The sequence below is a fragment of the Falco punctatus genome, assembly GCF_963210335.1.
Source record: "Falco punctatus genome assembly, chromosome: 8".
Lineage (NCBI taxonomy): Eukaryota > Metazoa > Chordata > Aves > Falconiformes > Falconidae > Falco > Falco punctatus.
The window spans coordinates 343,036-356,474 of record NC_137588.1 but is presented as its reverse complement, the minus strand read 5'-3'; the positions used below and the strand labels follow the sequence as shown (position 1 = coordinate 356,474).

The window sequence follows — 13,439 nt, the reverse complement described above, 5'->3', positions numbered from 1 at the left end:
CTACATGAATCACCGGGGTTTTAACTGCCTCAGGGTTTAAGCTGAAGTGAAACTTATTTTGTTTCAGCAAAACACTGATTGTTACGTATGATTACTAGCCACAGGTTAGAGTGACAGTTTGGAAGGATACTGCCTTAATGCAGTTTTTAGCTTGCGCTATCCAGGATTTTTAGGAGGGGGGTTTTGCATCATGCAGAACATTGAAATGCAGCAAGTTTGCCAAAACATAATGGTGAACTTTTATCGTGATGGAATTCATGGTTGTGTGATCTCGTTGCATTTTGAGTCTTCTGAGTTGGTATGGCTGCCACACTTGAAGTTACATTTGTGCCACAGATAGAAAATGTTGTGTCTGTTAGTAGCATATATAACATACTTTAATAGAATGGTGGAATTTCTGGCTCACAATTACTGTTCAGGCTTGGCGCACCTTTGTTTTGTATGTTTATGTAACAATAGAATTTTTGTCAGTACAGGGAAAACACCTGACAAAAATTTTGACCTTGTTTTGCGGGATCTTGTTTTCATTAAGTTTAGTAGACAGAGCATAGTAGACAGAGCACATCATCATGTTAACTTGCTTTCTCTGTTAGAGACTTCTGCCTGGGTAGTCTCCAGTTAAATCATAGGTAGGTAAAGGCAGTCAGAAGAGTTTAAGCTGACCCCTGCTTTGAGTTCCCTGGGGAGAGGGGTCCACACTTGTGAGGTACAAAAGACTGGTGAAGCCTCCCTCGCTCATAAAAAGGTTTGTTCAAACACAGTTTACCGTAATTTATACTATTCAGTGTGAATATTTCGCTTGTGTGGAGGGCTGTGTGTGGAGGGCTGCACACTGTATCACTTGGGTGCGTGCAGCGGTACTCTCAGCACGAGCCCGAAGGCAGGGTAGGCTCAGTACTGCGAGCCACAGCTACCATTCAGCAGCGGCTGGATGTTTCTGCGTGATCTCCCGCGGTGTACTGTAAGCAGTTTTAAAGTCTTGGGGGAGGGTGGGTGGTTTTTATACAACTTAAATATTCATTGTTCCTTGCTGTCCACACTGTACACCTTCCGTGTAAGTCTAGTAATACAGAGCTGTACCGGAAAGAAATTGGCCTAAAACAAGCAAACAAAAGAAATGTGGTTGTTTTCTGTTGAGGCTTACTGGTGGCATACAGAAGCATATGCACACGTGCATGCTCTCCACCTACGGAATTAAAGAAGGGCTATGATTTGTGCAACCCTTGTTTAGACAGATTTAAGCAGAATTAGTGTAAAAAGAGTCTTTCTGTTGGGGAAGTTGGTATCTTGGGAAGATCATGATCTTCAAGTGGGATTTCTAACATCCACCAGTCTCTGGTGTCCCTTCCCTCCCCACTGTCACAGTTTTGTGCAGGAGCTGGGTATCCTGCCTTGTGCCAGTAGAAGCCACAGCCACTACGTTTGCCGAGTAGTTGGTAGCCTCAGCCTTTTCACTTCTTCCAGACCAGCCTTTCTGAGAGATTAATTTTTTGCAGGCTGCTGAACAAGGTCACTGAGACAGTTCTAGAGGAAGCCAGAGGGCAAAACCAGGGTGCAGGAGAACTAAGGGCGATTGGAGAGACTGTAAGTTAACAAAAGGGCAGGAACATTTTGGGGGAGGGTGAGAGAGGAAGAAGTAGGAAGTGGAACAGTAAAGACAAAGAGCAGTGCCAGGAGGGCTGGTCCTTGGAACTGCTGCATGATGGGAACGGGAGGAGCTAAGCTGGGCTGGGTCTCCTCCGGAAGCGTTTTTCACCGGGGCCTTGGTTCAGTTAGGACACAGAGGAACTCTTGGATGCAGTGAGTGAGAGGTGCCGAGGCATGGGATGACATGGAGGCAGAACTATTTGGGGCCTGAAGATCAGATAGTGCTTGCTCCCAGCCTTTTGATAAAAGGACAACTCGTGCCAGTGCCGTAAGTCAGGCACGTTTTCTGAGCTGATAACTAGCGTGTGCCTTTTGGAAGGAATTTGTATGCCTCGTTCTATCAAAGGGTATGTTACGATTTTGAGTTTTTAAAGGTAGATAGGTTGAAATCAACGAACGATTGTTTTCATTGCAAAATTTTAACAAATTTTAGCTCTTCTAACTCTCCGTAACGCTGGCTTCACAAGCTTCAGAGAGTGTGGTAGCTGTACTGGTGGCTGATCATGTGGTTCATGCCGCAGGGAGGGCGCTGGTGACCAACAGATCATACTGTGAACCTTACCATTGAAGGCAAAGTTCTACACTTTGAAGAGGGTGAAAATGCCAGAAGTTAATTACTGCTTAAATTCTCTTGTGAACGGGGAAGTTTATCACTTAAATAATTTCAAAGGAATGTTTAGCCTTTCAGTTCCCTGTATTCACTGACTACTGCTGCTGAATTTGGTGCTGGTAGCTGACTTTTGATTTTAGTTCAGTAAATAACCTTCCATGAAAATGCATGTTAAAAATAGGCTAGGGTGAGATGGAGAGGGTCTTCAGAGAAAGGGTGTAAGTCATGGAGAGTCTGATGACACAGCTGGACAATGGTACTGAGATATTTTTTAAAAAGGGGAGATAAAATTAATTGATTTACTCTTCTCTCACTGCCTTTTAATTAGGATGTATATATGGGAACAAATGTACTGAGCTGTGCTGTATGCTAGAAAGTTCTGGCTATGCTGCTTACTGTGTCCGCTTAAAACAAAAGTGAAACCTGGGTTATTTTTGTGGCTTGTTCACTGATTTTTCTCACAAGCACTGTAATGATTCATTTCCTAAAGCTGGAACCATGATAGGTGGAGTAGGGAACTTCTGCTTTGTGACCACAGCTTATTACTTTTCTGTAACGTACATTTTGTAAGTCATGTGACAATATAGACCATAGTACAAAAGGCCATACTTATCCTGGAACTTGGAGACTATGGCTGTCTCACTTTTTTCAGAGTGGTACCAGCAGTCCTCCAGCCTGTCCTCCCATGTAAGTGTTGTAAAATTATAATTATAATCATTATTATTACTATTAAACAGTTGCTTGTTGTATCAGTTGTGTCTTTAATTTAGTGAAGTGGGAGAAAAAGACAGAAGCCGTTAAATATTCTTTTAGTGTGCTCCCTGTGTTTGCAGACAGGCTTAAATATAGTGTGTTAGGCGGCAAATCTGTTCTAATTGCAGTAATTTTGTGGGTTTGAAACTTAAACTCTTTGAGAAATAAAACCAAAAATTCCCTTTACAGGATATACAGTTATAAGCACATGCCTTGTATCTTAAACAAAAGGCATGGTTTATGTGAGAAGGAAGATAACTTCCTAACTAGCTACCAAGAAAGTATTCTCTTTCCTGTGTGGGTACAGAAATATTCAGTCAGATCCAAGATCATCGAATTGTGAGGTTAGGCACATATGATTAATTCAGATACCAGTGGCTTTGTGGTTATATGGGCTGAATGGTATACAGATTCCAGTCTGTTTAAAAATGAAGTTTGAATGGATTTAAAGAAAACAGTATTTGGGGGCAGAGCATGAATCGTATATGCTGCATCACAATGCATGTTTTGCTGTTCTATCAGGTTTTTTGCTAGACAAAGGTTTAAGGTTCAGTTGTATGTTCACTTTTGCTAACTGACAGAACGCTGACCAAGGGCATGCCACAAAAAACTGCTTTGCTGTGGAGTGGTCCTTGGAGGAGAGGGGAGTACAATTGTCTGCTAATCCCGCCCCCCCAATATTTACAGTAGTACTGATTCAGTTAGTCAGCTGAGCTGCCTTGGAGTTACTAGCCCTGGTATCAGAACATTTGCAGTAGCAGTAACATTGAAATGCGTTGCCTAATATTCCAGTAGTGTAGGAATAATTTGTTTGCGTTTGCTGTCTGTAACTTCTGTCTCCCAGTGACTTCAATGGGACAAGAGACCTCAACTAGATGCATTTCTGTAGAGTTTCTCTTCAGAGATTCCTAGATGTCCTAGATCTAAGGCAGAGAATAAAGTTGCAAATGCTTCTCTTACCAGAGGGGCAGTGGAGGCATGTCTTATAAATGTCAAGGTGAGATAGTTAGAAGGCTTGTACTTGGTATTTTCTAACTTCCTCTTGTGCTCAAAAATTGGATCCACAAAGCTGATGGAGGAAGTGGTGTGGAAGGGAGGTGGTATTTGATGCTCAGTGAAATAGAGATAGTTTGACAAGAATTGTGGCCTTTTTAAAAGGGTTGACATGATCTATATGGGATTTGAATAATACAGATTAAATGAGAGCTGGAAACTGAGTTTTACTTGATGCAGCTAATCCAGAACAGGAAGAGGTGCTTTGGCTGTAATGGCCAAGGTCAGAAGCAGTGCATAAGGAAGGGAGAAGCTAGATAGCCTAGAAGATTCATACTCAAGTGTATCTTACCTTTGTTAAGGTGTAAAACCTGGCAGTCTCATTTACTACATAGTCTCTATTTCAGACTGGCAAGTGGCTCTTGCTCCCAAATGGGATCAAACCTCAACCAAACAAAACCAAACTGAAACAGCAGCATGCTGTCAGGATCGCGCATCCTGTACGTAGGTACTTTAGGCTGTCTAGGCACACCATAGGAAGCAAGAACAGTCTGTGACTTTGTCAAATTCACTTAGTATAGAGTTTTTTATTTTCCTTGTTAAGTCTCAGGAACTGAAAGAGCAAAGCATCAGAGCTATAGTAGCAGGGCCGCCTTTCTCTGCTGAAGTGATTTTGATTGCATATATTTATTTTGGACCATTCTACATAATATGATGCCTTTTATAATCATGTTGTTGCTCTGCTGTTGCTGACCAATGAGATCAACTTCTGTTTGTTTAGATCCAAATCCTGATGTGAAATGAGTAAAGACTTCCACAAACTCCTTTTTGCCATTTCTGAGGCTTTGATCACAGATGAACTGGCAGCTCTGAAGTTCCTCAGCCTGGAGCACATCCCCATGAGGAAGCTGGAAGCCATCCGGGAGCCCAAAGCCTTCTTCGAAGTGCTGCAGGAGAAAGACATGATGGAGGCGGGGAACCTGTCCTTCCTGAAGGAGCTGCTCTACCGGATCAATCGGATTGATCTCCTGGGTGTCCACCTGGACTCCAGCCGAGCGGAGATGGAGAGGGAGCTTCAGATCCCGGGCAGGGCAAAGGTGTCGGCCTACAGGTGAGCACAGAAGCAGTAAACCTTTGCAAAATATACAACAGCACTGTTGTGTACTCTCTTGTTTTCTGTCTGCGCTGTTGTCTTATGAATATCCCAGCACAATTGTATTTATTACAACATGCCTACATCCCATTGTGAAGTCTTACATTTTGCAGTTCAGCTGTGTAATTTGTGGTGTTTTCTTCTCATAAACTTTCTTAATTGGTCTTTCCCTAATCTTTATTCCCAGGCAACTGCTATATGAAATTGCAGAGGACTTGACTCCGGAAGATGTCAAGAGCGTGAAGTTCCTGCTTCAAAAACAAATACCAAAGAACAAGCTCCAGGATAATGCTGTATGCAAAGTGATCTTGCTAAGTTTCTTGCAAGGCTAGTTCAGAATCCGCTAGTTCTTCTAAGAAAGGAGTAAATAGAAAGCAGCCTGTTCACAAAAATCTGTTGAAAGAATTGTGATGTTAGCTGATAGCTGCTGTGTGAAAGAATGGACTCCTCTTTTTTTTTTTTTTTTTCTTTTTCCTCATTGTATCTTTTCTCTAGCATTTTTTGCTGTCCTGTTTCTATTTCTCCTCCACCACCTGTCTCCCTAATCTTTTCATCTTGCAAAATCCATTCATGCTCTTCCTTTTGTCTTTGCTTGGCATTTATAAGACATCTGTACATATGCTGTATCTAGGAAGAGTGATGTTTGCTGGAGGAAAAACAGTGTTTTGGAGTCAGAAATTCAAGTTCTAATGTGAGTTCAACCAAATTTTTGTGTCATTGGTTAAATTTTATTTTTTATTGTAATTTGGGGTAACAGCATTTTGTTAATTCCCCCCCAAAAGTATTAAGAGTTTTGATAAGCTAATTTAATACTTGTAAATAATGAACAGTGTTCTAAAAATGCTTGGTATTATTAAGAAGCTTCCTTAAAAGTCCTATTTGTATTGTAGCACCTGTAGGAAAATTAGCAGATTTACCTCCAAGTTGTTGGACTACTGAGCTTTACAAAACAAAATTAGATCTGAACACCTTTTCTGTAGTAGAAAATGTAAAATGGCACAGCTAAATGACTTAACAGCACTTAAGATCTGAACACAGAGGCACAACAGGATGCCATGTTGTTATTCACATCAGTGCTTTGCACTGCTGAAACAAAGCAGGATAACTTAGCCGCAGCCAATTTCTAATGATCCTGTCTTAGCCTTAGTGATACTGTGTCCTGACCCTTGTCTTAATGAGGTTTGGAGGAAAAAGAAATAGATCTGTAGCTGGTCAGTCTCTGTGAATGAGTATGTTGTCTTCTGTTCTGTCCAGACGTGCTTGATGCTGCAATTACTGAAGGTCACGGTATGAATGTGTGTTATGTGGTTTTGTTTTACCAGTCAATGTTGAAGGTCTTACTGGAAATGGAAAGAAACGGGATAATTAAAGAAGATGACCTGGGAGTGCTGAAAGATACATTAAAGGGATTTAGAGCTGATCTAAAGAAAAAAATAGATACCTATGAAGAAAAAAGAAAAGGTAAATTATTTAATCTGTTGTTCAAGAGTAGAGCTAGGTTTTTTGTGATTTTTCTGGCTCTATTCTTGGCAGTTTAGAAGTCCAGAGGTGAAAGAGAGACCTTACAGTATCCTAGGATAGGCAGAGTGGCTCTTAATACCTGTGGTTTTTGAAGTTTTCTGCTACTTCATTATCCCATCGTACCTTCTTGTGTCTCTCTTTGAAATACGTTCTGTGCCTTGCAAATGGTTTGCTTCTCCCTCCTCTTTTTTGCCTCACATGCAATGTTTCTCTTCAGGAAACAGTGCAGTGCTGGTTTTGGACCAGCATAGGTTTTCAGTCACTGAAAGAGACTGAAAGTGACAGTTGCCTTGGGGAAACTTGCATCGGGAGGTTGTCAGCCTTGTTTTCTGTTAGCCCAGACTGTTTGTTCCTAGTCAAAGGAAGCCTCCTTGGAGACTAGGTACTTGGTTAAAGTGTAACCATTAACTTTCTGTACCAGGCATGAAATTTCAAGTACATCAGTATATCTGGGCTGTTGCAGCTGAGGTGGTGACTTCCGACACCACAGCTGGGCCTTCATCTTTGTGAAACAGGGTATGTCAAGCAACAACTGAGGCCTATTAAATTTTTCCCCAGAACATTCTTTTGGATGACTCGGGACATATGTGTCTTAGACACATCGATACAGCCCATGTGGTTTCCTGCAGAAATACTCACTAGTTTCCCCAGCATATGCTTGTGTCTCTAAAACAGCAGAAGAAAATTGCCGAGGGTGGCTAGTGTAAGCAAGCCCTGTGTCAGGGGAATGGCTTTTTAGTAGTATTGTTACTGTTTTGTCCCCCTTGATAAGTAGCAAAAGAGCATGTCCTGTAGATCTTATTGCCCTGACAATTACATTCCATTTAAACACATCTGTGTAACTTGTAAAAAGGGTAGTGTGATTTATTTCCTTGGGTAGAATCATGGATTTGATCATTTCTTCACTTATTTCAGACAGTTGTATTCAAAGATGTGTTTTGTTGCTTTGAGGAGATCTTCCATTATGCTGGTATGCTGCATCCTCGGTGTGTCCACCCAAATGGTAGAGTTCTGTGGAGAAGCAATGGCCTCAGAAGTAAATGAGCTAGCTGTAGTGTACCACGGTAAAAAAATGGGTCTCCTTTTCCACTTATGTATTCTATAGTGGAGGTGCTATTGGCTTGCCTGGGGTGGCAGCTCACATTCAGCCTTTTATTATCTGGATCTTGCCACCAGTGAAAGAGCAGAGAAGAAATGGAGCACAACTTCAATAACCAGCAGTCTGTGAAACTGGAACCCTGCTTAGCCCAGCTCCACAAAATGATGGTGTCTCAGTGATGTGGAAACCACCCTCTACCCCACTCTTGTACTGTTTTTCTGAGTGTTGGAACAGGCACAGTGGAGGATTTATCTTTTTAGTCCTAAAATGTTCTGTTTGTCTTCTCCCTCTTAGAAAATGATTCTAAGGAAAAATTCCACCACCCAGTATCTGCTTCTGTGCATGCAGCAGAACAAGGAGCAGAGGGGGAGACACCACACCTGGTGAGAAATACCTCAAGATTCCCTTTAAAGTATTTCTCCAACTCCTGGAAGGGAGGAGCATAAACTCTTAAGACTAAGCAGGTGGAAGAGCTGAAAGGGAGGGGTTCTGGCTTTATATGTAGGCCTTGGAACAATGCCTGTTTCCAAAACAAGAGCAAACATTGTTCCTTTGTGAGGACCTGGCAAGAAATGAAGGAGTACTTCTGTGTGAAGAAAACCAGTCTTAATGATAATGGAGTCTGGGACATTAAAGTCCTGGTCAGGATACTCCTGGACAGATGGAAAGGGAATAACAGAATCTACTACCTCATGCTCGGAGGGAATGTTTTTCCTCTGCACATGCAAATTTGCATTTCTGGATGCTCGCTTCCTCCCATGCTGAAATCATATCCTAACCACAGAGAGAGAGGAGGAGGGATTCAGGGAGACAAAGCAGATTCCTCTCCCCTGTAGCTAGCTTGTATACTTACACTTTTCTTTTCTGGTTTCTTGGCCCTCATGCTTTTTTTTTGTGCTTGGACATGAATGACCAACAACCTGTGTATAGCATCTTTCTCTTTTGGATGCGTGGCACTGCTTTCTTACCAGCTTGCTTTCTTTCTACAGGTTGTGGAATCATATAAAATGAAAAATAACCCCCATGGTTACTGTGTGATTCTTAACAACTACATTTTTAAAAATCCGTCAGAAGCCAGAGAAGGAACAGTGAAAGATGGAGGTAAGTACTTAATCCAATTACTGGATTGTTTTTTTCTCTGAAAAAATTATCTAATCTTTCTGGTGAAGAAGAATCATGTCCACTTAAGCTTAGGTCTCTTATTCCCTTAAATTCTCTTTAATTCTCAAATAAATGCTACTGCTTTATCATTTTCCTTAAAGCCTGTCTTTCTGCAAGAGTCACTTTTAAGATAAGCAAGAGTGTATCTTAAATAAAAATTAAAACCTGTTTCATGAAAGCACACATCGCTGATCTTTTAACTTCATCCAGCCCATCTGCTGGCTGCTTGCTTCCCAGCTACTCTCTCACCACCCACACAATTAAGCCAGCATTTGCAAAAAGTCAGCATAGCATTTGTTAGCAGGTTACCCTGCCTTCCTTCTTGCTGCATTGATCATTGTCACAGAATGATGGACCTACTTCATTTAAGAGTGGCAGAATTTGTCATTCTAAAAAAGGTACCTGCTTTAACTTGCTAAGTGATGTTCTTAAGCAGGGGTCCTCAAACTTTTTATCCAGGGCGCCGGCACGGATGAAGTGGCAGGCAGTCATCTGCGGCTGCTTGGTTTCCCTCCCCAACCCCTGGCAGGGGGGGCACGGGGGGGGTCTGTAAATACGGGGGGCCGGATTGAGGACCCTGGGGGGCCGTATCGGGCCTGCGGGCCGTAGTTTGAGGACCCCTGCTCTTAAGCATCTGAGGTTACTATGCAACACATAGTTAAAGCTTGCTTTAACACAGTAAACTTCACTAATTTGTACCGATGAATCAGATAATCTGAAACCTGTTTTTGTTTTAGATAGCATGATGCTTAACCCAGTTGCGTTTAAAAAAAAGTGAAACTAGGCATTTGTGATTTGCTAATTACATTTGGCAGGCTATGAGTCAGTCAGGTGAGTTTATTGGTGGGATTTGAACACTTCTGATAGTATCTGATCTACCACACAGACTGATATTTTAGCATCTTCCTTGTCACTGTCTACGTTTAACCAAGTGCCTTCTGACTTCTTTTCCAGAGGCAGTGAAGAGGGTCTTCAAGTGGCTTCAGTTTGAGACAGTTGAGCACATGGATCTAGAAGCAAAGCAAATGTATGCAAAAGTTGAAGAATACAGCAAAAAAGATCATAGTAACATGGACTGTTTTGTTTGCTTCATTTTTTCCCATGGTGAAAAAGACAAAATAAAAGGTGTTGATCATCAGTTTGTAAATATTAGAGATTTAGTCTCCTGCTTCAGTGGATCAAATTGTCCGTCTCTTGCTGGCAAACCCAAGCTGTTTTTCATCCAGGCTTGCCAAGGCTCTGCAGGTCATCCAGCTGTCACAGTAAAAGAAGACTTTTCTAGCCATCTTGAGGCGGATGCTACCCCTATGATTTCCATACCTGATCAGGCTGATATTCTCATTGGCATGGCTACAGTGGAAGACTACGAGTGCTACCGCTGTACAAAGACTGGCAGCATTTACGTTCAGTGCCTCTGTGACAAAATGGAGTTGCTGTGCCCACTGTAAGTACTATTTTAAATCCATGTACATTTGGAGTATTGCAGATACACATGCTTAAGCATGCTGTGCTTGAAACATGAGTGGTTTGCATTTGTGGTATATGATGCTTTTCACCTGGAGAACAGTGCAGATTCGACATTGTTATTCTACAGATGAACCAAAGTACAAGTGACTTTCCCTAGTTTTCCTGTGACAGAACCAGGGTTGTAATGCTGGAACATTACATATAAACAAGTGTGTGTATGTGTGTGCATGCATTTGAACAGTTTTTTGACTGTTAAATGGTTTTATTTTCCGGTGACACCTAATCAGAGGCCAATTTGTTGAGTGATTACACAGACAAAAATATCAGTGTTCTTTAGTCATAACTCGTATTGTTGCCTCCCTCCCATCTCCATCATAAACTTGATTCAGAAAACAGAATTTCTCTTCAAACATGACTTTTTCATGGTGTCCAGAAGAGGGTGTGGGGAATGCATAGGTTTAGTTCTGTTTCATCTTAGTGTGCTCTTCTGACTGTAACCAAAGCAGGGAACTGCATTTGCTGGTAAAGTGATGTTACATGGAGGTTTCGGTTTTTTCCACCAAACACGGTGAGTTCTGTGGTTGCACAACAGAGTATGCAATTTCAGTGACAGGCAGGGTGAGGGGAAGATACTAGCCTTCCCTGAGATACCACTTGATTGGAGCAAACAGATCAGCTTCTTGGCCTAGCTGCAAGTACCATATATCTCAACGTAACTTTTCTTCATTTTTATTCAAGCCGCAAGGATCTCATAACAATCCTGACAGAAGTGAACAAGGAAGTGGGAGGAAGAGTGTTAAATGGATGGAAGCAGATGCCAAAGATAACATCAACCCTACGGAAGCAATTGATCTTCCAAATTTCACAATGTCAGTCAACTGAAAAGTAGAAAAATATACACTCAGTTAGGAATCGCATTTGGAATGGGCTTCCACAGGAAGAGAATTTGCAAGAGGAATTATCTGGATCTGTGTAGTTAGCCTGGCTCCTCCAAGGGGCCATGGGACCTAAGGTGTCCCATTCCCGAGTTTAAACAGACTCCTGTCACCTGGATCTGTAGCAGTCTGGTAAGGCCGTGGAGGAGTACGGGTCTGGCTTTCTGCCCTGCAGAAGCAGTGGAGTCTCTTCAGTCTGGGTTTCAAGTGAGGAAGCACTTCCAAGTAGTATGATTTCTAAGAGTTTCTGGAAATACCAATGGAAGTTCCGTTTCTGTCCAAGTTGTTTTAAGTTCCTGGAATCTGAAGAAAAGAACAGATACACTGGGAATACTAGATCTCTTCACTGGGGGCATGTGTGAGATTGTAACAGATTTACCCAGAGGTGGGTCATTGGCTGTCTCTGGAAGCTGTATAATTTTTCATGGAAAATAACGTCCCTGTCCAGAAGGACAGAAAAAAAAAATTATTATGATAATATTTCCTCCAAATATTTGGCTTACTTTATGTTTTTAATTAACTTGGCTAAACAGCACTGCTGTTTAGGCTTTTAAATAGTAAGGGTTCTATTTGTGTTTTTTTCTGAGAGCTCTTAGGGGACAGCCTGTTTTGAATGGCTCTTGACTGCTGGAAGGAAGGTCCCACTTCATTAGACCCTCTGCTCTGAGATGCCTTCTCCTCCCAGCGACTGACTCTAGTTCCTGTGGACTCTTGTTTCTTTTGTAATAAACAGTCTTGGTTTTCATATTACCTTTGTGTTTGGTGTGTTTCTCTTTTAGCTGAGCTGGCTGAGGGGCAGTCAGCATGATGAGTGCTTTTACTTCAGTAGCAGAAGTTATTTTGCTCTCATTGAAACACTCAATGGCAGCCACCCTGAGGGGCAGCATATTGATATCCCTCCATTAGCAGCTGGACAGATGGGAGGAAAGAGTCAGTTGAAGTTCAGGACTTTCATGATAGTGGCAGCTGGTGTGTTGCATTAAAGAGGATGGAGTAATTTAGCAGAAAATACACACACCCACACCCCTGCCTTCCAACTCTCCTCACTGAAGTGGGAGATTAGGTGTGGCTAGGTTTAAATTCTAAGCGATGTCCAATTTACCACTATCAGTCCAGTCGCATTTAATATATATATATATATTACACTACCATGGGCCTGGATACACTGATAGCAGTTTGCACTGCCAGTCCAGCCGTGCTCATGAACTAGCATGGCCACACTCTAGGGTATGGTCACCTTCCATGAGAAACTGAGGACCAGCTCCTTAACAGGGCAGTTGTATTTGTGTAACAGATACACGGGTTTTTGGATTGCCAGTGGTAGTGACTGTCTGCAAAAAGGCATGTGCAAATAAAATGTTATAAAGTGTAATACATGTGCAAAAGTTACAAACACTGCAGCCTGGCTACAAATATTAAAAAGTAACTCTAGAGATATTTCTAAGTCTCCCCATGAAGCACTTGGTTTCAGTCTCACCCAAGGCGTCCCAAGGGGGGGAGAAGCAAGGCTCAGCCCGTCGGCTGATCCCAGGAGTCCGTCTCGGTGGCATTTTCCCTTCACTTGCTCTTGGTGGTGTCTTCCCCACTTGTCCCCCTCATTCATCACTTTTTATGCTTCTCTTTACTCTCAGGTGGAGCTTGAGTGACTAGTCATACATTCCTTTATTATCATTGGTGTAAAGTTCTCTCACTTTCATTTAAAGGCAGAGTTCATTTTAAATTTACTGGGCATGCTCCCCGAGCGGGGGGATTCACTCTTTTCGGGGGGCCCATTTGAGTAGGAGGTCGCGATCTCCCCCTACCACAATTATTTCACCCTAGCATCCTTTAATTTTATCTCTTCAGCAGTTTGTTTTCTTTTAGCAGTTAGCACATCCTCGTCAGAAGGCTCTGAAGTGCTGAGCGGGCCGAGTTCCCAACCTTCTCTCGCAGATAGTGAGGCTCTTGGTCTTCGCCACAGCTGCTGGCCCAGCACCAGATACCTTCTCATATATTTTACAGCTGCTATGCTGCTTGTCGGCTGTATGGTACCATTGCATTCCCAGTCCTGCAGGGAGCACAGCAGAGCCTGGCCGCGGTGTCTCCACTCTGCTCCACCCT

The 13,439-nt window shown here is 42.3% G+C and overlaps 1 protein-coding gene across 6 annotated transcripts; it reads left to right on the top strand.

Moving 5' to 3' along the window:
* Positions 1 to 949: 949 nt before the first annotated feature.
* LOC308068989 (caspase-8-like) lies at positions 950 to 12,089 on the top strand. 6 transcript variants are annotated; one of them, XM_080400604.1, is made up of 9 exons: positions 950 to 1,915; positions 2,910 to 2,944; positions 4,785 to 5,114; positions 5,344 to 5,449; positions 6,479 to 6,617; positions 8,071 to 8,159; positions 8,766 to 8,877; positions 9,892 to 10,381; positions 11,143 to 12,089. In XM_080400604.1, the coding sequence occupies exons 3-9, from the start codon at positions 4,804 to 4,806 to the stop codon at positions 11,291 to 11,293; spliced, it is 1,398 nt and encodes a 465-aa protein (XP_080256730.1). In that variant the 5' UTR covers positions 950 to 1,915; positions 2,910 to 2,944; positions 4,785 to 4,803; the 3' UTR covers positions 11,294 to 12,089. The 6 variants fall into 6 exon arrangements, 5 of the variants coding, with proteins under 5 accessions (XP_080256730.1, XP_080256728.1, XP_080256729.1 ...); XM_080400602.1 differs by having other exon boundaries at positions 950 to 1,994; XM_080400605.1 differs by lacking the exon at positions 2,910 to 2,944 and having other exon boundaries at positions 953 to 1,994; positions 11,143 to 11,273; positions 11,927 to 12,089.
* Positions 12,090 to 13,439: the final 1,350 nt, after the last annotated feature.